The sequence below is a fragment of the Lissotriton helveticus genome, chromosome 3_1 (assembly GCF_964261635.1).
Source record: "Lissotriton helveticus chromosome 3_1, aLisHel1.1, whole genome shotgun sequence".
Classification (NCBI taxonomy): domain Eukaryota; kingdom Metazoa; phylum Chordata; class Amphibia; order Caudata; family Salamandridae; genus Lissotriton; species Lissotriton helveticus.
This window is the reverse complement of record NC_136061.1, coordinates 175,533,836-175,559,140: the sequence shown is the minus strand read 5'-3', so window position 1 is coordinate 175,559,140 and position 25,305 is coordinate 175,533,836. Positions and strand designations below refer to the sequence as shown.

General features: G+C 50.6%; 1 protein-coding gene across 7 annotated transcripts in view; it reads left to right on the top strand.

Annotated features, from left to right (window-relative positions):
* The window catches only part of LOC144822239 (caspase-1-like), a 415,881-nt gene that overhangs the window by 69,026 nt on the left and 321,550 nt on the right, over positions 1-25,305 (top strand). For all 7 annotated transcript variants that reach the window (XR_013608591.1, XR_013608590.1, XR_013608589.1 and 4 more), the window contains exon 2: positions 5,809-6,084. Coding sequence is in view for 4 of the 7 variants with exons in the window: in XM_078679501.1 (XP_078535627.1) it covers positions 5,809-6,084 (276 nt within the window). In the remaining 3 variants the exon portion in view is untranslated. The remainder of the gene's footprint in view (positions 1-5,808; positions 6,085-25,305) is intronic.

Below are 25,305 nucleotides of genomic sequence, written 5' to 3'. Positions count from 1 at the left end.
AAGTGGTCGAGGCCTATGACCAGGCCCAAGCCCCGGCCTCGCGTGATGTCCGACGCCGGCCTGGCGTCGGAGTCTCTATGGCTCCTGGTCCGGCAGCCCAGGCCCCCGGCCCCTGCTGCAATGAGAGGCCCAAAAAGCCGGTGCAAGCGGGCAGGGTCAGCGACGCTGCAGCAATCACCCGGCCGACGTCTATGGCCGGGCAGGGCCCGTTTCTGTACCAGGCCGTATGCTGGGCCTCGCTCGCTCTCCGCAACGGCGCCCCGTCCGGCGTCCGCCCAGTGCCCCAAGGGGGGGTCCGGTGATCTCCCAGATGCTCCTCCGGTGCAGCGGGCCCCCGCTCTGTGCAATGCAGCGTCCCGGGGGGAGGATTAGCGCATGTACAGCAGGATTAGGGTCCAGGGATGGCGGAGCTCACCGAGAGTGCGACTACTCAGCCCGCCCTTAAGCCATGTTTTAAGCATACCGGAGTACTAGGGGAATCCCACACTGGGGCAAAGTCAAAATAATAGCCTAAGCCAAGCATTCTCCTGAACTTATACCATAAATTCAGCACAGACCTCAAGGCTGCCTCCGGACCTGCACCACACCCGCCAAGCCGAGCACCAGCACCAACCACCTCAAGTGCATCCTGCTCAACACCCGCTCCGTCCACAGGCACGCCGTGGAATTCTGGAACCTCCTCGACGCAACCTCACCAGACGTCACCTTCCTCACGGAAACCTGGATGAACGCCTCCTCAGCCCCAGACATCGCCATAGCCATCCCGGACGGCTACAAGATCACCCGGAGGGACCGCGTCAAACAAACCGGAGGAGGCATCGCCATCGTCCACAGAAACACCATCCGCGTCACGACCAACTCCGACGACACCCTCACTGCCGCCGAACACCTTCACTTCCTGATCCACACCAACCCCAAGACAACCCTCAGGGACCCAAGAGGATAGAGGCCAGAGACTCCTCTGGGGCCATCTGTGGGGTACTCCCTATATCCAGCTACTGCTAAGGGGGCCTCCCCTGATTGCACTCATCCTGACTCACCAGGATTTCAAACCTATTTGACATTGGGACTGTCACACGGCAGGAGCTGTTTAGACCATCTGGTAAGCAGTTTTGAACCTCGGGGGAGGAGGAGGAGGGGGGGGTAGGGTGGGGCATATCATATTGCCCCTAAAGACTGTACTGGTGTTCTGCTCCATACTAATAAGATGCCGACTTGTACTCCCCCTTGCGCTGCTCTCTACAGCTAAAACCAGGTACACAAGAACCTTATATTATGACCTTAGAGAAGAGGTAACTTTAACTGTAGATTGGGGCACTCTCCTTCCCCTAACCCTACTCAGTGGGCTCTTCCCTGCGGCAGCCAGCCCAACTCTTTCCAATTTACCAGCAGGGCCCCTCTCACTCCCTGTCAGGCCAGGCTGTGTCCTCTGACTTTTTGTAGAGACAATAATCTCAGGAGCTATCACCCCAAGTGGAGGTGCTGGCACCGACCCCGATTCAGGAGCGATTAGGGTCCCCTTGGTACGTAGGGTATATCTTCACACTTTTCCCACACGGTTAGCACTCCTGTTCTGAAGACTCTTCCCCATCTCCATAGATTGAAGAGCCTGCTACCCCCCTTCCCAGGAAGAGTCCTCCCCTCTCCATGCATCCTTTTTAGTGTGCAACTTACACCCACCTACCTCCTGGGTAGAAGCACTTTCCTGCCCCTCACTGTAATTTCTAAACAGGAGGATCGTGGTCAGCCCAGCATTACTTGCGATCTCTGCTACTTTCCAGCATGTGCTGACTCTGCCTCCACTGACCTGGAACGACACAGCAGCCTCGTGGCAGTGGCACAGCTCCTTCACCGCGTTCTCCCAGGGTGGGGCCCGCAATGGGGAGAGGCTGCTATCGCCATCCGCTGCAGCAATCCCATCCGCCGGGAGCGGGCAACAGAGAACGGAGAATCAGCAGAGCAAGGAAGGATTGACAGGGGAAAGGGAGAAGCCCTGTTGAGCATAGAGTCCACATCCCCGAGAGAGGACAGCGGCCGGTTAGCTGGCAGCTGCCATGTTCCCACCAAATAAAACATTAAAAAAGTTTTTATTTAGTTTAAAATGTTGTTTAAACTGACATTTTCACCCAACTATAAAGTCACTTTCACCTTTATTTTTTCAGTGAATATATATATATATATATATATATATATATAATGCTTAAATATTTTTATTTTTTAAATATTTTTATTGGTATTTACATGTTACAGAAAACAGAGTGACATACAACATTTAGCCGGTTAGTCGGGCATTTACATAGGGCCCTCCGAGTTTCAGTACTGGTTGTGCTTGCAGCTAGTTCGGAGATTGGTTGTACATTGTTCTCGTGTCTAACCATCATTCTCGCGCACAAGTAACATTGAACATGTAGGTTGGTGCGGAACGGTGCAGTTTAGATAAATTACAGAAAAGGTAACATAGAACATAAATTTGACGTAGGGTTGTTTGGTGTCAGGTTGACAGGCCACTTTGAATCGTGTTTGGCTGGTTTGGATCTGGCTTTTTTGTTTTTCATGGTGGTTTGTAGAGGTTTAGGAATATGTCTAGTTTTGCCCACAGACCTCTGTTGGGGGTCCTCCATTGTGTGTGTTTGAGTGCGGTGTTATCTGCCCCTCTAAGAAAAGTTACCCAGTTCAGCCACCCTTTGAAAGTGACTTTGGAAGTATCTTTCCATCTGGCTAGCACTGATTTGACTGCTGTCGTTAAGAGGAAGTCTAAGAGGAGTCTGTCCTGTTGAGTGGGTACGTCTGCTGTGATATGAGCAGTTGTGGTTGTGGCGAATGTTCGGTCAAGAGTGCAGCCAGTTTTGTTGATGAAGCTGAAGTGAGTGATTAAAGAGTGATTAAAGAGAACATCTGCTGCACTGATCATTTAACATAATTTTGTAAGGAATAGGGTTGATTTGAAGTGGAGAATATGTAGGAATGATTGAGCATGGGGGATTACTGCAGGCCAGCTACACAATAAAAATAACCAGCAATAGACTATTACCACAACTTAGCTGTATAATTGGAATGATATTGCATGGAGGATTACTGCACAAAAGGGGTGGCTGGGGAAAAACATGCACCCTGTGGCCGGCACCCCATGCCACTCTGTGCATGGGTGGGAAGAGGGGACATGTGGGTACCCCACGGGCCTGATTCGTAGGGCCCCGGATGAAGGGGGGCCTGCAATGGGCCTCCAAAGACCGATTCCAAACGCCGTTTGATTCTGGAGAAGCAGATTTTGAACGGCTGTCCAAATCGGTCATTGTAATCACTTGCTCGGAAACCGAGTCCATAGAGCTGTACTATTTAGCTCCAGAAAGGCTCGACCGTTCCAAATGCCTTTCGGAACTAATTTGGACAGCCCTTACGGTTTCTGGGCATCATAATCGGTTGTTCAGACCTTTGAACGGTTCTGTCGGAACATGGTTCCGAATCTGATTCAGTAAGCCCGAATCCGATTCGGAGCCATTCCGAACTAGATCGTAATTGGCCCCTAAATAGGAATGCAATTGTGTAGATACTCATCACCGGAGAACCAGACAACATGGAGACTTACTAGAGTATAGCCACAGAATAGAAACAGCAATTGAGATTTAGATTAGTACATATGAATGACACGCTTTGGAGACCTGCTCCAGAACATCCATCTAAAAGGATCAACGGCATACCATGTTGACCTAGACGAGAGTAGAAATGATTGTGCAGAAATCTATCCACGTACACATATATAACAGGAAGTGCATGGTATCAGACCCTATTCAGGAGTCTGTAGGGTAGACTGGGACTACTGGGGTCTGCTGGGCCCTAACCATGGAGGTTGATGTTGTTTTCCACACATTTCCATTTTACCATGGCTCTGCAAACTGGGCCAAATAAAGCTGCTTCTGCACTTGACTTTCACGCTAGCAAGGGCGAGGAGTCACAGACTATTCAGAGAGGTAGTGTGGGGGTACTCAAGCCCAGAACTCAATAATCAACTAACAGACACAATAATATGATGGCCACCCTAGTACTGATCATTTTGAAAAATAAATTACTTTTAATCAAACAGCAATACTAAATGCTACACAATCATATTTATAAATACAGGGTGATACTGGTCATTATGTTTTCCCCGTGGGGTGCGACATCCTCCCTCACCCGTTGGCTATGGTAAATCTCAACGCGATCTTTTCCTGTTATGTCGCTCAAAAGCGATGGATCTCATTCCTCTTGTGTGCTGTTGTCCACATCCAAGGCACGTCACCCTCTCCTTTTCTTGTTATAGGGTCTAATAGGGGTTTTGATTTGAGTGCCCTTTGTGATTGTCTTCTGATTGGCAAGATATGAGCTTGTGGGGTGCTCTTTATGCTGTTGAGGGACACCGGGGCTTGATCCACTACATTCTATACCAATACTTTCAACATCTCATTTCCTGAGGTGCAGATCGTCCTTTCCATGCAGCCGCTGACCTCACTTCCAGGGTGGGTTTTCTATGCTCATGGTCATAGGAGTATTACAGAGAAACCTTTATTCTCGGTCTTTGGGGAAGGGCATGGTTACCTAGCTTAGGAGGCAGACATATATTGGAGTGCAGTATCTATATTAAAATGTCTACTGCTTAAAATGTTGATTTTATATTTTCCATTGAGGCTGAAGTCCCTTTCTAGGGCTCGCCTACGACGAACGCGCTGAAAGCGCGTTCTCGCAAGCGAGAACTATAGTCGTCGTCTCAGCAGTCTGAGACCGACGAAGTGAGACAAGACCTGGCCGCGCGCAGCGTTTCTCCATAGGATAATGTTGTGCGCGCGGCCAGGTCTTGTCTCCACGGCATGCGAATGCAGACCGGATCGCGTCGCGCGCCTCTCTGGAATGCAGGGGGAGTCTGCAGAGAGGCGCGCGGCGCTGATAAACAGGCAAGAGGCGCGTGTGGAATCCGAGTCTGCCAGGCTGCACGCGCTTTGCTGGCCGGCATTTACTTTCGCTGTTCTTGTTTCCCGAGTAGTTGCTTGTTTTACTTTCTGCAACCTCTCGTCGTGTTTTCATTTGAATATTTAATTCTTGCATAATTAACTGTGGTAAATGCCATCCACGGCCCTGCACTCCAGATTTCAGCACTCATAACTTTACTTTCATTTCCTCAGCAAAATGCCATGTTCCATTTCCAGGCACCTTTGATCAGCACGGTAGCAGTGAGCACGGCGCAGATTAATCGGTTTGTCAGTGGAAATACACGTACAGCGCTCCGATACCTTTGAGTTGATTTGGCACTAAAAGAAACATTTCTGTGTTGGGTAAATCACAGCTTGTGATGCTAGGCAATTCTTGATCGCGCTCATGCCAGGAGTCTTCCACAACACTCTTGCACATGACTTTGAGCCGAGGCTGCGGCATAGATTTACCAACGGAATACTTTAAATTGACTAACGGGGCCAAAGTATTTTCACCACGCAGAAGTCAGCGACTGATATGCAAATTACCTTGTAACATGAGGCACGTAGGTTGTAGACGATGTATATGACCATTTGTCATGTACCAAGTGCTCTATGAAAGTGCTATAAGACTTGCGATTTCATAATAATAATGCCATTTATTTATCAGTTTTGAAAACCAACACCTAAATAAAAAATTGTCATTTACAATGCCAATTGCTCTAACTTTTGCTAAGGCGAGACCGTTGCATTGTAAATGCTTGTTCTTTAAATGTCAGCGTGTAGTCTGACTTTCTCATCAATTCCTTCAGCTGTCCTGTCTCGTGTTAACTCTTCGAAATGCTAAAATCTCAGTTTTTTATTCTAGAAAAAGAGTGGCGGGACCATCGCTATGAATTTGTGCAACACGTGAAAAGTCCTGCGTTGGATAATCTCCTTGATGACCTGCAGCATGCAGGAGTGTTTACTACAGCAGAGGTGGAATTCATAAAAAGCAAACAGGCCAGAGAACAGGCCAGAGCATTGATTGATTCGGTGATAAATAAAGGAAAGGAGGCTAAAGGGATCCTCCTCAGCTGCATCCGGAACAGAGAACCACTCCTCGCTAAGCAGATGAAGATTCTGACCCAGCAAGGCCCAGAAGGTAAGAAACGCATGGTACTTGATATCACTGGTGCAGGCAGGCATATCAGGCAAAAGAGACCTATTACACCTGGAATCACAGGTCCTGTCATGGAAAGTAAATAAAATAAATGAATCACACCTGGGATCGCAGGCCTAGCCGAGGAAAGCAGACAAAAGAAACACATTACACCTGAAATCCTTTGCACAGCCAGGTAAGGCAAGCACAAGAATCACATCACACCATAGGATCACAGTTCCAGCCAGGCAAAGCAAGCAAAAGAAACATATTACACCTGCAAACAGAGGTCCATTCGGGGCAAGAAGGTAAAAGAAACCCTTCAGTCCTGAGACCACAGGCCCAACCATGAAAAGCAGGTAAAAGAGGCATCACACCTTGTATCACAGGTCCAATCAGGGAAAGTAGGGAAAAGAAACTGATCACATCTCGGATAACAGGCCCTGTCCGGGAAAGTGGGTAAAACAAACTCTTTGATCCTGGAGGCACAGGACCAGCCAGGGGAATCCGGTAACTTAAACCTATCACACCTGATATCCCTAGCAAAGACTTCTTCAACATGCAGCTCGTGAGCTCCTGGTAGCTCACCAGATACCTGTAAGTAGCTCTCCTGTGTGCAGCCTAGAGAACTAAATTGTACGTTTTTGCTTGGTTGAACTAATATCTGTATACTTCAACTGAAATGCGTGCATTCAAGATGAAAATGTATATTTTAAGTTGATGGTTGGGGGGGCGATGTTGAATTTGTAATATATATTTAAAGTTGATATTTGAGTGATACAAATCAAACCGTGTTGAAGAGCATAAATAACTAATATTGATAACTTTGTGCTAGTGGCGTTGCAGCAGCGGCTGTTATCTGTTGCCCATTTAGAAAATGTTTTACATTACTGCTGACATGCATGCCTGATGCACTGAGGTGATCCCTGCTGGTAATCATGCATATGGTGGTCACTAATAGAAACATATCACACGTGGGATCACTGGCACAGCCAGAAAAGAAGGTAAAAGAAAAGGATCAGATCAGAGGCCAACTAGAGAAAGCAGGCAAAATAAACATTGCGCTACAGAGCCATATTACGGAAAGTGCCCTGGGTGTGTACGTCCGCTTTGTGCACTCCTGGCACACTTTGTAATTACAGAAGTGGCCTAGATGGTTGTGCGGCCCCTTCTATAAAACTGATAGGACTGGTATCCATGTAGTGCCAGTTCTATCATGCATGAGAGGGTGTTCCCTCATTTACATGGGTGCATAGCTCCATGAAAATGAGGAAATAACTTTGCCTTTGTGCCCGTGCTGTATTATCGATGAGAGCAGAGGCAAAGATGCCCTTAGGAGGTACAGGGCACCCCTTGAAGGCAGCCCTCTCAAGGAGTGAAAGGGGAGTGCTCCAGCCCAGACATCCCCTGCAGGTGCGTGTATTTCACTCACTGCTCTAGCCTTCCAGGGGATCTCTAAAGCCTCTTGAAAGTACAGGCGGGTTGCCAGCTGCCCAGAGAAACCCAGAGCAGCTTTTAAACAGCTGATCTGTATTTCACTTGAATGCGCTGCCCATAGTGCAGCATAAGTTTGTAGCTACCCTGAGGGTAGCACATTCTTCATAACAGAGCGCACTTTTCATGTTTGTGACCGGTGCACCTATTTAAAGGTGCTCAATGGCGCAAACAGTGAAAATGCATATTTTTAGTAATACAGGTCCTGATATCACCGGCCCAGCCATGTAAAGTAGGTAAAAGAAACCGTTTGTTCCAGGGATTTGAGACCAAGCCAGGGACAGCCGGTGAAAGAAACAGTACACCTGGGATTGTAGGCCCAGCCAGGGGAAGCAGGTAAAACAAAATATTACTGCAAATGAAGCCCACATACCCTTGTAGTCCCTTTTCTTTGTCACAGCCTTACTAATGAGGTGTATCCCACTTGTGAGACACAAAACCTCAGTTTCTTTCATGATTAAATATCAGGCCCACTCACTCTACATGGCTACTAAAAAAGGGTTTATATGTCAAGCATCTTCCTGCTTTTTCCTGTCTATAGTTGGTCCAGGATATTTAGTTCTCTATCACTGCTGAGCTGTAGTCCACCCTCTTGATCCATTTACCCCCTTCCTGTAGATGGAGGAAAGTGGTTTGTGCTGTTGCTCATCAAAACTTTTCTACAACTGGGTGGGACCGTGAATGTTATTTCCAAATTGGTTAAAATACCGCAGGAGAGAACGTATACTTCAGTCTATGCCCTACCAGCACTGGGCATAAAGTAGCTACACAAGGAGTTGGCCATCTCCTGTTCAGCACACTCTCAGAGCTGGTGTTCGTCCCACAGAGATTGCATTTTATTTTTTATGGGGCAGTCCTCAGTAGTCCAGCTCCCCTCTCCACCAGGCCCACGGGCATTTAGCTACCTCCAACTGCAGCGCTCTTTAATCCGGCACTGCAGTGGAGGCATTTAAATGGCTGTCTGCAAAAGAAATGTGGCACAAAGTTTGCATAACGTTTTTTTCTAATCTTTATCGTTTTGCAAGCATACAAATAATATAGCCGGCATGTGTATCCAAGTACATTGTAAAACAGGCATTTGAACAACCATATTAAAGGGCTGCACAGAATCATATTTTGTGCGGCCCGATACAGTGGAAATGTTCATATGGGTATCTACATCTATAGGCTAACCAGTATCAAAACACTGAATGGCGGTAGTATTCAATGACAGCACAACTTCCCCCTCCAGATACCTATGCTTGCAATCTCCCAACCAGATCCACTGCATCAGTAGGTCCTCCCCAGGTACCAGTGTAACATTCCTCTCTAGTCTATTCTTGTGTCATCCGTGATGACAGCTGGTCCTCCATTGTCCTTATCTTCATTGCTTTCAGACATCCAAATCAAATATGTCCGGTATAGTCCCCATATGCCGCGGGCCAATTGTCTTTCGGTATTAGGGCATTAGAAGTGTCTGATTGTGTATTACAGTAGCTCATATCAGTATACCGTTCTGGCATTGTTGGAAAGGGGGCCTTTCATCCATCGCATAGCGATTCTCGCTAATAAGATGTAGCGCCATCAGCCGCCCAGCCGCTTTTGGCACAGTGCAATCATGCCCCAGCAGCGCCACCAAGGGTCTCAAGCAATGCGGCTCCCGCCAAATTTCGTAGAGCTACGAATACTGCTGCCCAAAAACTGCGGACTCCAGCACAAATCCAAGCCAGATGTGCAAAACCAGCCTCCCCAATCCCGCATCTCTGGCAGCAAGTATCCTCTTGCAGTCTGTACCTGAACAGTCGTATCGGTGTGTAATATATTCAGTTAAGGTATTTGAAATGTACCATTCTATGCCGCCCGTTCAGTGAGAAAGCCTGAATACCCGAACAACAATAAGGCTTCTTTCGCTCAGAGATTTCTATGCCAAAGTCGTCCTGCCATTCCTGTATCTATTAAGCATTAGTTGGGCCAGTGCCTTCCTGTGCCAAGGCTACAATGCCGTTATCGCAAGCCTATGGGATTGGACTTGCACCACGTACATGAGTGGGGTCGTTTTGGGGGGCTCGAATGCTTCGTCGTCTAACAATCTGCGCATTGTAATAGTGGTATTTAGTAAGCAAAATGGCATCTGGAGCCTGTGTCATTACCTGTTCCGACTTGCGGAAAGCACCTTCCTCGAAAAAGTACCCTATACAGTGTTTCCCCAGGGCTCGCAACACCACCATCTCTGCCTTGTCTCCATTCAGCAAGAATCCTCCGCAGCACTCTAAATGTAGTGGCGGGGAATACAGCAGTTTAATCTGTAGCAGATTTCTTGAAGAGATATCTTCTGACGCCTAAGGGATCATTAGTATGAAACCGGCGTTGCGATCTATCAAGTAGATACTGCCGTAGAGGGCGTGGCTTGAGCGCCGATGGAGCGGGCGGCGTGAGCCGATAGCTCCGCGCTCGATCCCGCAATACTCCTGAAAATCGGGGTTTTTTAGTGGCTGCTGACGACCGACGTTGGGTCGGAATATCTGCGCAACACTCCGCGCCTACAATTGCCCCCGGAGGTCTGAGTTCTGCCCCGCGGACCCGGACCGAGTAGGCGGAAGGAGGAGCCCTCAAGATGGCGGCGCTCGCGGTCGGACGGGACCGCTCGGTCTGCTGTGCTCCAGGGCGGTGAAGGCTAACCGCCTCGGGGAGGAAAGCTATGCAACACGGGTGCCAGGGCTCGGGCGGCTCCTGGAGCGTATTGGTAGACGAGCCGCAGACCGGCGGTTGGCGGACCCCATTGAGTGCCGCAAAATGGCGGCAAACTGAGGCGCCGAGGAGGAAGACCACTGTAATCGGCCACGCCGCCGGGGACCGGTAAGGAGGGGAGCCGGGGCGCTTGTGGAGCGGAGACTGGGCGCGGCGCCCGGCAGAAACTGGCAAGGAAGACCCTGGAGCTCCTGTCGGCGGTGAATCGGCGGCGCCTGGGGAGCTGGTACCAGCGAAACCTCGGCGAGGGAGCGGACAGACACTGCGGTGATAGGTGCACGGAGGGCCCTTAATTGTTGGCGCAGTGCGAGGACTGTGTTGGGTGCACTGTTCGGGGGCGAGAACCGAGGACACGTTGAGGCGGCGGATGTACGGCCCCCTTGCTGGTACACAGCCTGAATGACCGGGGCTGTTATATGACTGTGGCAATTGGCAACCTCATCGGGCGCATTGAGGGAGGCATTGAAGACCTGTGGCCCGCTGAGACACGCTGGGGTTCGCGCGTGCAGCCGCCTGCGGGGACGGCAGAGGGGCGCAGATTACTGTGCCCGGGACCTGAGATTTGGGGAGGCGATCCCTGGTGGCGGAGGCTGCGCAGTGCGTGCGACCTGAGGCCCGCCTTCAGCCGCAAAGCGAGGGCTGGAACCAACGAGAGCAGGGTGCTACACCCGGGGTGCCCGGGACGGGCTGCCTGAAGGGGAGGCTGCGGGGGTCGCAGAGGCCGGGGCCCCAGCCCACCGCAACAGCCTACGGAGCAAATTGGCGGCGCTCTTGTTGGGACAGCAGCGGGGCCGTTTCTTCACGGCCAAGAGACTAACAGCGCTGCGGGTGCGGAGTGTGACCTGGCTTGGTGGCCCTTTTCCTGTGTGGATCAGAGAGATTGATGCTGCCCAGCTGTGCCTGATAGTGGCGGAAGGTGTCTACGGGCAGCTCCGTAGGGGGACTTCCCGCCGGGATGAAACCAAAGGCCACAGAAGTGGACGGCGCAGCTCGGAGCACTGCGCCGGAAGGTGCTGAACTGTTGGAGGGCTCGGAGTCGGAAAAGCGCCTGAACAAGCGCCTGGATCAGATTCTAGAGGCCATCACGGCGACCAAAGACTCCCTACATAACGACATTGCCCAGGTCGCGACAGGACTGGGCCTCCTGAAAGCTGATCACTCGAAGCGGGTGGATAGGGTGAAAGACACTGAATTGGTCGTGCAAGATCTGAAGCCAGCGGTAGTAACTATTGAGCGGAAAATGGAGGTTGCGCTACAGAGGCTGACCACGTTGGAGAAGAGAGCGGAGGACGCGGAAAGCAGGAATCGGCGCAACAATGTCAGGGTAGTTGGCCTGCCGGAGAAAATTGAGGGGGAAGGACATGATTTCCTACCTGGAGAACTGGTTCAAGACTCAGGTAGCCCCTGAGGGGCTATCCTCCTTCTTTACTCTTGAGCGGGCGCACAGAGTCCCGGCCGCGCCGCCATTGTTGGGACGTCCTCCTAGGCCTGTGGTGGCGCGTGTCCTCCACTACAAGGACAGGGACTTATTGATCCAAAATGCGCGCTCCACAGGGCCCTTCAAAGTGGAGAACAGTTCGGTCACGATATTCCCGGACTATACGCAGGATATTCAACGTCGCAGGGCATCGTATTTGGCGGTAAAAAAGGAACTGAGATCGGAAGGGATCCAATACTCACTGCTATTCCCGGCCAAGCTGCGAATCATCCTAGATGGCACGACGCAGTTCTTTTTGTCACCTGACGACGCTTGGTCTTGGCTTGAGTCCTACAGGGCGGGAACGGACCGACGGGACAAGTCGGCAGATGGTAGGCCAAAACAGGTGAGGGTGCGCCAGTCGCAACGCATCCGCAAGAGGCACAGAACACAGCAGGCCGTGCTACGGGCGCAATTGGCGGCGGACAAGCAGGGAGCACTGGCGGCGACGGCAGCGATCACCGGGTCGCAGGTGGAAGACCTGAGCGGTGGACCGGCATCGGAAGACGATAAAGGACAATCTGGGACTGAACTATCTGATGCAGATAGTAATGTGGGACCGGAGATAACGCCTCACACTGCGGATGATCTATGATGGGCGGGGTCCCTGAGGTGCACTATGGCCTGGAGTCGTTTATTGCCGAGGCAGGAATGTGTGGTACCCTTTTGATTACTGTTGTTATCATGTGCCACTGGGTGGGATCAAGGAGCGGGGGGCGGAGGCGGGAGTTGCCGCCTATCGGCGAGTTGCCACGTCCTTCTTTGCCCTTAAGGCAACCTGTGGTGACTACTGCAGGGTAGACTTGTTTACATGCTTATTGAGGTTTGGATGGGGACTGATGCGAGACTATTGGTTCCTGTTCTGGGGGTTTGGGCGTTGGGTGTTTTGTGGGGTGTTGGGGGGGTGGGCGCGTTTGCAGCTGGTGTGAGCCGGAGAAACATGATGGAGATAATGTTGAGGGAGGATGACAATGGGAATTTTACCTGACTTAAAGTGCATCACTTGGAATGTCCGGGGGCTGCACACTATGTCCAGACGCTATAAAGTGCATGCTTATTTGGTGAGACGTGGGATTCAGATTGCAATGCTCCAGGAGACCCATCTTACCAAGTCAGAATGTGCAGCGCTGCAGCGACGCTGGAGGGGGCAGGTCTTTGGCACAACGTACTCGGCATATGCGAGAGGGGTGCTGATTTGGGTAAGGGCAGGAACTCCATTTCAGGTTATAGCTCAAATAACTGATCCTGAGGGTAGATATGTGGGAGTGAGGGGGAGACTGTATGGCAGGGAGGTGGTGTTCTGCTGCATTTACGCGCCAAATGTGGACCAGCCTCGATTTTTTGATGCCTTATCCGGTGTACTGGCACATTATTTGGCGGGTCCGCTTATACTGGGAGGCGACTTTAACTCCATTACGGATACCGCCTTGGATAGGTCCCATCCACCGCTTACTGAGTCTTTGGTGCGTAGGGTGGCACGGCGGAGAACAGAATGGCAGACTGAATGGGGGTTGATAGATGTGTGGCGAGTGCAGCACCCCGAAGTTAGGGATTATTCCTACTTTTCCGCGCTTCACGAACTGCATGTCCGGATCGACACAATCCTATGTGATCTGCTATCGCCAACCTGGCATCCAGTACTGAATACTTAGCTAGAACCATATCTGATCATAATCCCCAGTTGCTTTCCCTCCGCTGGCAGCAAGCGAGAACAGCGATTCCCAACTGGCGATTGAACCCGGATACACTGGAAGATCAGGTATTCCGGACTGAGGTACGAGAGGGAGTGGAGACGTACTTTGCGGTTAATGAGGGATCGGCATCTTCTAGAGGCCTGGAATGGGATGCATTTAAAGTGGTGACGAGAGGCCTGTGTATTGGTAAGCATAGCGGGGTCAGGAAGGTGATCTTGGGTGAGGTCATGAGGGCGGAGGAGGCACTGAGGAAATTAGAGCAGCAGAGACCTGAGCAGGGCGCGATGCAGGCGCAGCTTACTGAGGCTAAAGAGTTAGTGGCGGCGGAAACTGAAAGGTTACGCTGCTACGACTATAAGCAATATACGGCGAGGGTCCATGATGAGGGTGACAAAGTGGGTACACTGCTGGCGAAGCTGGCGAACCCGGAACAGAGGGGGTTCTCGATTCTGAGCATGAGGACGGAATCGGGGGACACGGTCTATTCCCAGATGGCGATCCTTAAGCGCTTTGAGGAGTATTATGGGACCCTGTACCGGAGTCGACTGGGGGTGGGTACCGAGGAAATAGAGGACTACCTGGCGGATACTCGGTTCCCACAGTTAGAGGAAGAAGACGCAAAGGCCCTGGGTGCTACGATTACGCTGGCTGAGATTAAGGGAGCTATTGCAAAGATGGCGAGGAGGAAGACTCCTGGGGTGGATGGCTTCCCCATTGAATTTTACGCCGTGTATGCTGATGCCTTAGCGCCTCGGTTGCTGGTAGTTTATAATGAAGCACTAGAGCGAGGCTGTTTGCCCGGCTCTATGCGCGAGGCTTTGGTAGTGCCCCTGCTGAAGCCGGGTAAGGATAGCACGGACGTGACGGCATACAGGCCGCTGTCTATGCTGACGGTGGACTATAAAATCTTGAGCCGTGTCTTGGCTACTAGATTGCTGCCACATATGACGACACTGATTCACGAAGACCAGGCTGGTTTTATCCCCACCCGGAACACTTCGGCCAATATCCGTCGTTTGATACGTGTTATGGGGAGTGACTTAGATCCGGGTGACAGGCCAGCGGTATGGTCTGTTGATATAGAGAAGGCGTTTGATAGCCTGGAGTGGGCCTATTTGGATGCTGTCCTGGAAAGGTTCGGCGTGGGCGCCGAGTTTCGGCGCTGAACGAGGGTATTATACGCCTCGACCACAGCAAGGGTGCGATTGGGCTCAGTGATATCAACTGCGTACCCGGTTCAGCAAGGCACGCGTCAGAGCCCTTAGCGATTTGAGCCCGCACGGGAGAGATATATAGAGGGATCGCTTGCCAAGGTGAACATCATTATATGTCACTTTATGCGGATGATCTATTGATGTACCTGGAGGACACGGAGGGGGCATTGCAGAATGCAGTGGCTCTGCTAGATACATTCGGCACCATGTCGGGCCTCGGGGTGAACTGGCGCAAAACCTGTGTTTTCCCATTGAGGGCGGACACGCCCCAACCGCCACTGCCTGAGGCTGTGGTCTGGGAAGGATCCTGCTTCACTTACCTGGGAGTGAGGATCTACCATAGGGATGAAGACTTATTGGAGGGCAACGTCGGGCGCTGCATTAGAGCGCTGAGGGGCTCGGTGGCTTTTTGGGCCACACTCCCGTTATCGGTGGTCGGCAAAGTGGCGCTGCTCAAGATGGTGGCTTTGCCGCGCCTTTTGTATTATTTCAGGACGTTACCAGTGTGGGTTCCGCCCCGGCTCTTTAAGGACCTACGGACCCTTATTATATGGTTCCTCTGGGGGCCCGGGAGGAGAAGGGTGGCGTTGGACACCCTGCATCGGCCGAAATCGGAAGGGGAAATGGCAGTGCCAGATTTCGAACCGTATTATTTGGCGGCGCAGCTGCAGATCCTCACGCAACACGTAGCTAGGGAGTTCAGGGGCCCTGACCTGCGCAGGGGGACAGGGATACAGAGGCATGTACTGTCTTATATTGTCCTGCAACAACACCTTGATGCAGGAGGCCTGACGCTTGAGGAAAGGACGTTGAGGTTGTGCTGGAATAGGAGTCAAAAGCGAGCAGGAGTGGGACATCCATATGCCCCGGAAATACCTCTGGGCATGCTGACAGCTTTGCCACATGGAGGGGACTGGTCGCTCCTCATGGAGTGGGAAGAGCTGGGGCTCCACATGGTGGGCGACCTATACGCTGATGGCCAGTTGCTTCCATTCCGAGTGGTACAGGACCAGTTTGGAATCCCGGCTGGGAGTTTCCTATTACATATGGCAGTGACCGCGGCGATCAAAAAACATTGGAGGGTGGGGCTCTCTGAACCAACGACCACGATGGCGTGCCAATATGTGGTGATGTCGGCGGTGACGTTCAAGGCGGTGACGTGTTTGCATTCCCGAATGCTTCATGAAGGCATGACCCCCCTGACAGTGTTAAAGATGAAATGGGAGGAGAGCGTGGGGAAACCCATACCGGAAGCTACGTGGGTACAAATCCTGAGGAGGACGTGGAAGGGTTGCAGGAATGCCCGCTTCCAGCAAATACACTACTTTGTGATACATAGGGCCTATTTAACGCCTGGCAAGACACAGAGGCATTTCCACGTGCATGGGGCGATGTGCCCGAGGTGCTTCTTAGCGGGGGCGGAACTGGATCGTATGGTGTGGGATTGCCCGAAGCTGGGCTTGTATTGGACAGAAGTGGGAGACCTACTGACAGGGGTGACAGAAAGACAGCTGACTTTTGACAAGGCTGTCTACCTGCTGCTATGGTTCCCGCACACGAAGAAAACGAAGATCACCAGTAAATTCATAGACCTAGGCCTAATTTTAGCTCAGAGAGATCACCTGGCACTGGAAGTCATCGGAGGGCCCGTCCAGTAGACGTTGGGCAACAGAATAGGAAAAATGGGTTAGAAGTGAAAGTATGGTCCGGCTTAGACAGGCGACTCGCAAAGATGATGAGAAGAGTCTAGAAGCAGCGAGGGCTTGGGAAGGTCTAGTGGTGGCACTGCAGGAGTACCGGTCACAGGAGGCAAGCCGAGAAGTAGAGAACTAAGGGGGGGAATCCAGATGATGCACGACTGTATGACTGTTGTTTTATCGGCTCCTGATTGACAAGTTTAACTCCTGAATTTGGCTCACACCGGCGTAAAAACCCAGGGAGCGGGTGGGGGGGCGGAGGGGGGGGGGGTGATAGACGACTGCTGCCGGCAGAGTGTCACTGACAGCAGAGTGAGTCAAGAGCTAGTGATAGAGTGGTGGGCTCCCAGGCTAGATCCCAGTAGGTGGGGTGGAAGCTATAGGTCCGGCTCATTGCTCCTGTTTCTGATCGGGGGAAACGGGTTTCTTGTTGGGGTTAGGGGTTGGATAGGTAGGGAAACAAAAGCAGATCATTACAACAAACCTACTTATATTGCTGTCCAATGTATATTGTTGCTGGGATATTGTCACCTGGTTTTTGTGAGGATTTTTGGATATCGCCGCCCTACCTTCGGGATGTGGGCTAAATGGCTGTGTACGGTAGTGTTCGTGACTGACAACCAGCAATGAGTGGAGACTGATGGGATAGTCCAAATGTTTGCATAACTCTGACTCTGCAATAAAAATTGTTTTAACAAAAAAAATAGATACTGCCGTAGAGTCAACGGGTGCGCATCGACTCGCTTCATGTACAAGTGCGGCAGTTCCAATGAACTGTGCACCCAGAGGTATGCAAAAATAGTCTGTTCTGCTCTATAATATGCTCCGAGGTCCTGTGCATTAAGCCCCCCTGCCGTAGGGTAATGTAAGTGTGGCCCATTGCCTGCAGGGTTGCTTGCCTGCCCATGCTAAATGCACTAATAAGGTGCGTATTTTACGAAACACTACTTTCTGTAACAATATTGGTATATTTGCGTAGAACAATAGGAAGGGTGACAGTAGAATCATTTTCATTAATGCTATCTGGCCATCTATCCACTGCCTCAGTAAGTAGCTGAACGGACTGCCCATAATTCTCCCTTATAACTATTTTCGGGTCCGTATGTACCTGAACCCCCAGATAGGGCACCAACAGCCAGATTCATGAAAGAAAAATCGTCTCGCAAAGGGCCAGATTCTGCGAATCTGGCCCTTTGCGAGCGCAATTTTTGCATTTGGGATTCATCATCCCAAATGCAAAAATCGCTATTTGCGAAATCGCATATTTGCGAGGAATTGCATTTAAGGAATCTCTATTTGAGATTACTTAAATGCAATTCATTAACCATTTTTAAATTGCGAATTCGCAATTTTTGGTCGCTATTTACCGCAAAGTCTGACTTCGTGGTAAATAGCGAAAAAATAGAAAAAAGCACTTTTGTGCATTTTTCTCAATTGCGTGTTACACACACTCATGTCCTTTGGACATGTGTGTGCGCAACACCTTTGTAAATTTGCATTTCAGGGGTGCTACAGGGTGTCCTTTGGACACCCCTGGCACCCTTGAATTCGCATCCTTATTTGCGATTAGCTAATTGCTAATCGCAAATAAGGAATAACTCCCCATTCATTCCTATGGGCCTTCAGGCCCATAGGAATGAATGGGGATTAGCAATTAGCTAATCGCAAATAAGGAAGCTGTAGGAATCGCAATAAATATTGCGATTCCTACATGAATCCCGTTTTGCGAGTCTGTAATAGCGATTCCTTATGAATCGCTATTAAAGACTCGCAAAACGGGTCTTTGATGAATCTAGCTGCAAGTCAGTAGTCCACGCCATTGGGAACTCCATCTGGATAGGCATAGTGTTTGCCATGAGCGGGAATGTAAGGGACTTACAGCCTGATTCATGAAGCTATATTGCGATCGCAACAGCTGCGAAAAAGCAATTGCGATCGCAATTCCAAAAAAAGGTATTCACCAAAAAAATGCGAACTCGCTAACACAAAATAGCGAATCCGCAATAGAATTCGCAGAATCCTGGTAGTAGCCCAATAGCGAGCCAGGAAATGCGAGAAACCACGGATTCTGCAAATAAGTATGCGAATTAGCAATACACTCGCAATCGATATTCAACAAAATTCGCAATTTGCGAAAAACCCGAAAAACGCCGTTTGCGAGGCGCAATTTAAGGACAACCCAAAGCAGGTGGTAACCATCAAAGTTAAAAAAAAATTATTTTTGAAAAACCGTTACCCAATCAGCAACAGGTGCTGGACTGACCAACCACACTTAAGGAGAAGCAGCTGCAGCATTAGGACTCTCACAATGCCAGGACTGTACATGGTGGTCAGGCGGCGAAGGCTACAGCGAGCTGCACGGAACAGACGCAGGATCCAGGAGAGGATATTCCGCCAGCGGGTCACCCTGCTGGGCCAAACCAGAGAGGAAATATACGCTAAGTACCGCCTGAATGGGCCAATGATCATCAAGCTAATCCAGGACCTGGACCCCCTGATGTAGCACCCAACAAGGCGGACCAATGCCGTGCCCACACATGTCCAGTTATTGTGCAGCCTGCACCTTCTGGCCTCTGGAAGCTTCCAGGGGATAGTTGCCGCTGCTGGGGGGATATCCCAGCCCGCCATGTCCCGTTGCCTAAGGAGTTTCCTAGATGCAATGCTGACCCAGCTACACCAGCACATAACATTCCCCACAAGCCAACAGGACTTGGATGAAACCAAGCATCAATTCTACAATGTTGCGCAATTTCCACAAGTGATAGGATGCATTGACTGTACCCACGTCCCCATCTGCCCACCTGCATAAACCGAATACATGTACTGCAACCGCAAGTCCTACCACTCCCTCAACATCCAGATGGTGTGCAACGCCAAGAATTACATCACGGACATAGTGGCACAGTACCCGGGGAGCACACATGACTCATTCATATTCCGGCACTGCGGCCTCCACACACGACTGGCCAGGGGAGACTTTGGTGAAGGACACCTACTTGGTAAGTACACTTGCCCCACAATGTTACACTGTGATGAAGTAGCTGCGCTGCACAGCCACTCACACTCTGCTCCTCTCATTCAGGTGACAGTGGCTACGCTCTCCGTGAATACCTCCTCACCCCATACCTCAACCCTGCTACACCACAGCAACGACGATACAATGTAGCGCACATACGCACAAGGAACTGCATTGAGAGGACATTTGGGCTACTTAAGAGCAGATTCCGCATACTCCACAAGACTGGTGGGGCAATGTACTACAGTCCTGATGTCTGCTGCTGCATTGTGGCAGTATGTGCAATACTACACAACATTGCTACCAAGCGCCGGATTCCTGTAGAGATATCTGGCAGTGAGTCGGAAGGGGACGACCGGCCACCTTCACATGCGCGTCATGCATGCGGGGAACATCCAGCTGAAGGACACAGACGGCGCAACCACATCACAATGAACTATTTCAAGGTCACCCACTCCCCTCACCCAACACTTCACAAATGCATGACAATGGAAATAATGACAGGAGTCCGATGTTCAATGCTTGAATAAATATTATTGTTGATAGCACATAATATGGAATAACTGTTATGCTTTACATGTGATGAGTATTGCGCCATACTGCTCACTGTTGTAGACACGACATGCTTATGTCAGCAGCATGTCCCTGCCCATGGATTGAAATGTCATGTGCGATTCCGGCGCGCAGCACCCAGTCGCCTCTCAGGCTCCTCCTCCCGCAGGGCACGCGATCCCACACTGGGCCTGCTGCTGCGGCGTAGGACACCGACCTGTGTTGCAGACAGGCTGCTGACACTCTATGTCCCCTCGCTTGTGTCATCCCCCCCAGCATTGGCTGGGCCATTTGGTTGTAGGGCCAGAACAGCAGTGGTCAAATGTTCAAGTACACGTGCCACATCCTCGCTGCATTGTACCATCTGCAGCTGCATTGCCAGACACCGACGGGACAGCTGTGAGGTGGCATTTCCTATCACGTAGTTGGAACGCGTGTAGGCCGTGAGGCACGTCAGTAGCTGGTGGTGGCGGCGGCGGGCAATGTTGCGCTGGCTGATGATGGCCGCTGTGTTTGCCTCCATGGCAGTTGTCATCTGGTCAATTCGATCAGACACATTGGCAACATTTCTGCCTATGTTGTGGAGCTGCAGTTGTATGGCACCTTGGCTTCGTGCCTGCAATTGGTGCACGCGCAGCATGCGGCGCTCAATACTGAGCCCTGGCACATGCACAGCCATCGCCCTCCTGCCGGTGCGTGCTGTACTCTGCTGTGGCTCCCTGACATGCCTGCTGTGCTGGCTGCCCACAGTAGGTGTGCGCTGTGTCGCAGGTCTAGCAGCACCTGATGTTGATGGTGCCACTGGGATGGATCTTGCAGCTGGCACTGGTGCTGTGCCTGATAGAGCTGGCATTGCTGGTGGTGGTCTTGCAGCTGGCACTGGTGCTGTGCCTGATGGAGCTGGCATTGCTGGTGGTGGTCTTGCAGCTGGCACTGGTGCTGTGCCTGATGGAGCTGGCGTTGCTGGTTGTCGTCTGCATGGTGGCACTTGTGCTTTGCCTGATGGAGCTGGTTGTGTGGATGTTTGCTCCTCCTCACCCTCAGGCTCCTCTGATGCCTCATCTATCTGCAGCCTCTCGCTGTCACTGCTGGTGTTTTCTGCGCCACCTGTGATGGGAAGTGGACGTAGATTAATTACATGTATCTTTGACATGTGCAGTTGGTACATGCATGCTGGCTAACATTCCCTGACTGACTGTTGCATTGCGGACATTGGGACATGTCTGGCTGCATTGGAGTGTTTGTAAGTTGTGGGCGGACTACATGTCCCACAATGCAATAGGGCATGTTCTGATGTGCATGGGCTGCATGACTGGGGTTGACATGCCACTTGGCTGTCTTGGGTGGGTCGGGATGTGTCCAGAGGGATGACACCAACACATGCCTCACGCTGCAGTGTGTCCTCCACACGATCCTCCATGGGGGTGTTGGGAGGGACTGTTGGATCTCCCCCTCCAGTGCCAAGGCTCTCACCCAGCCTCTCAGCCACCCTCTCCTTGGCACGACCTCGGAGGTCGTACCACCTCTTCTTGAGGTCGTCTATGGACCTCTGTGTTACTCCCTCTGCGTTGACTCTGGCGCGGATGCGCTGCCACAGTTGCCGTTTCTCGGCCTCAGGCACCCTCCTGGAGTCCTTGCCAAAAAGTTTGTTGTGGTCATGGCAGACTCCATCAATTAGATGCTCCAGCTCCTGCTCTGAAAATTTAATCTTGCGCTTGCGCCCGGTGTCACTGGGCCCTGCTGCTGCCCCCTGTGGCATAGCTGCAGTCTTTAATGTCCAAAATATCGAAGTCTGGAGGCGTTTTGAGGGGAGCTCTGTGTGGTGCTGCTTCAGTCTCTGCCTCAGTGTTCTCAATGGGGGTGGGAACTGCCTGCTTCCTGGTTGTGATGTCATCACTGTGCTCGAAATGCGACTTCCCGTTTTTGCGATCTCGCTATTGGCGAGATCGCAATTCCTCGCTATTAGCGAATTCGCTATTCCTACACGGAAATGGACGGATATTGCGATTTTTCTGAGAAATTCTAAAATCGCTATCGCCTTTAGCGGACGGTTGCGATTCGCTTTCTTTACACGCATTTTTTGATGAATCCCGTTTTGCTACTCCTTAATAGTGATTCCTTAATAATCGCTATTAAGGACTCGCTAATTGGGACTTTGATGAATCAGGCTGTTAGTCCGGTTTATACATAACCCGGAATGCCCGCCAAATCTCACCAACTCCCGCAGGATAGTGACAGGTTATGCTCCGGTTCTCGGACATACAGCAATGTATCATCTACATAAGCAGATAGGTTGTAATGTGGGAATCTGATACCTTGATGGGCATGGTATTCACGTAGCACACAGGCCAATGGCTCTGCTACCAGAGAATTTAGGAGAGAGCGGACATCCCTGACATGTACCCCTGGTGATAGTAATTGGAGCCGACAATAAACCATTCACTCTCACCTGTGCCACAGGTTCCTTGTATAGGACCTGTATCAATTTCACAAATACTTCCCGAACCCCCACATGCCTCAGCACAGCCAACATGAAGTTCTATTGTACGGAAACCAGCGCTTTCTCAGTGTCCAGAAAGACCACCATGGCAACCATATTCGGGTCGATCCAAGCCATCGCACCGAACAAGGTGTGAAGATGACCAGGGATCGACCCGGGATAAACCCAGACTGTTCAGCACCGACAAGTCCAGGGAGCAGGGGAGCCAGTCTGTTAACCAAAATCTTAGCAAAGAACTTTGTATCAATATTAAGTAGTGAAATCGGTCTACATGAGGAGCAGTAATCTGACGGTTTGTCCGGTTTTAACCACGTTATCAGCAATGCCTCCCGTATGGTTGGCCATCTCTTCTAAAAGATTAATTAAGTGTGGAATAAGTTTGTCCTGGTAGGCCTTATCAAAGGCCACCATAAGGACATCAGACCGGATGCCTTACCACTTGGCATGTCTTAAAGGGCCACGGTAATCTCGGTCTGCCCGAATGAGGCCATCAACCGATCCCGGTGAACATCAGACAACCATTCATGGCAATGTGAGATAAATAGTCTATCACAGTCTGCTCATTGTTCCCCTGCTGCGAAGTGTATAACTCTGTATAATATCTATGAAATCGTTCTACAACCTGTTTTGCACTCCCCACCAGTTCCCCCTTTTCAACCTGCACCATGAGCACTTACTTCTCTTCACTGCAAGGAAGTGTTCGTTTTATTCTTCTAATTTAGCTCTGGTCTGCACCAAAACCTGGGGTTCATCCTTCTCCAAAGATGCACGTTCTAGCATGGTGATCCCCCTTCTGTAGGCCTTGAAGAGCTTACAGATCGTGGCCATTTGCCCCACTGAGCGTAAATGAGTGCAAAAATGTTCATCTATCTCTTGGACCAGTTCTTTGTGGAATACTGTATCAAGCAGGGAATACTGCGGAAAGCGCCAGGCGAATGCACTCGGCTGCATATCCAGCACAGTAGAAATCAATCCCACTGGTGTGTGGTCCGAATAAGTGCTGGATCGGTGGTCCCACTGATGTCTGTAGGGTGTCATACTGCGAGAAACCAACCGTAATCTATGCGAGTATGAATGTCATATACAGAGGAGTAATGGGTATATTTCCTACCCTGTGGAGAGCGATAACGCCATGCATCCACCAACCCGCCCGCCTCTGTGATCGCAGGTATTGCGCAAGCTCTTGCCACTGCCCGTCTCTGACCAATCTAGCTCAGGGGTCTGTCCACAATTAAAATCACCCCAACTCCTGCCACCCCACCCCAAACCCCTCCCTCCCATCTGCGGAATGTTTCTATAGCTTGCAATCTTATTGTGTAGGGAGCGGTAAAATTGCGGATAATCATAATGCAGACCATATATCCCTACCAAGAGGACATCCAATTGTTCTTTGCGACAGTCCACCACTACATACCTCCCTCCCGGGTCAGTAGAGATTTCATACAATTTAATACCAGATGCTTGGTGCACCCACACCGGGACCCTCAGTGCATGCCCAGAAAACGCCGCAGCGTGGCATTCACCATGCATCCATCAGAGTTAACAACCCCGTATTGGGCGCCAAGTGTTTTTCCTGTAATATTGCCACATCAATCTGATGTTGTAAGTTCAAGACTATCTTACTATTGTCATTCAACTCCCTGACATTCCAGGTCAAGAAGCTGTGTGGTCCCACGTCCAGTTGGTGTAACAACATTATCTCTCTCACCACGCCATCCTTTCACCTTTAAGCAAAGCATTGTACCCAACGGGCCTGCAAGTTCTGCATATGACTGCATAACAAGCACAATTGGTAACAATAAATCCCCTCTCCCATGTCATGTCCCCCAACATGTGACATAGCCAAATATAGCCCACCTGTCCTCCCTCTCCACTCCCAATCAGCACATCGCTCTCAATACCGTGTGGATCACACATGTGGGCAGAGGTTACCCATGTGCCATGGCGTGGCCATTAGTTGCCAACAGGGAGTCAAATAGTATCATGATCACAACCAACAATTGACTGTGCATGATCTACCTGCATCCGTACTCCTCCTCCCTAGCCAGTTCAGCTATTTGCATATAGAACGTAATCATCTCATTGAGTTACCCACATGTCCTGGGGCCTAATCCTTAATGTGAGACCTACAGCAACCATATACCCCCATCTAAAGGAAATTCCTTAACATATTTGTTTTGTAGTCAGTGGGGTAATACTGCATCATATCTAATATAACTATGACAATCTAAGACATCTAAAGCAGAGCTTATTTAGAACACTGTGAAGATTGAAAATTAGGCAGCATTACAACAGCATCTTACACAGCAGACCTATTAGTCCTGTTCATCAAGGTCACGAGAAGATGCCTGCCTGTCCTCTATGTGCTCTAAATCAGGTCGAGCAGTCCTAGCGGTCTCACACCTCTTGAGTACTTGTTGCAGATTTTTGGGGTCCGTATAAATCCTAGGCTTCCCATCTACTGTCACCCTCAGTCATGCCAAGTAGAACATAGCATAGTCTTTGTAAAGATCACAAAGTTTTCCTTTCACCAGCACAAACTGTTGCCTTGCCTCTTGTACCTCTGGGGTAAAGTCTAGGATGATAGAGATGCCAGCTCCCTCATAGTTAAGTGCTTGCCGCTCCCTAGCGTGGCACAATGCTGCATCCCTGTCTCTATAGTTGAGCACTTGTGAGATTATTGGTCTAGGTTTTGTCCCTGGTCATGACTGCAGGGCTATGAAGCGATGGGCGCTTTCTATTATAAAGATGTCCGAGAATGTCTCATGCCCAAGAAGAGTTATAAGGAGCTTCTCTACAAAGGTTTCCATTTTCCCAGAAGCCATGGACTCCGCCAGGCCCATATTCCGAAGG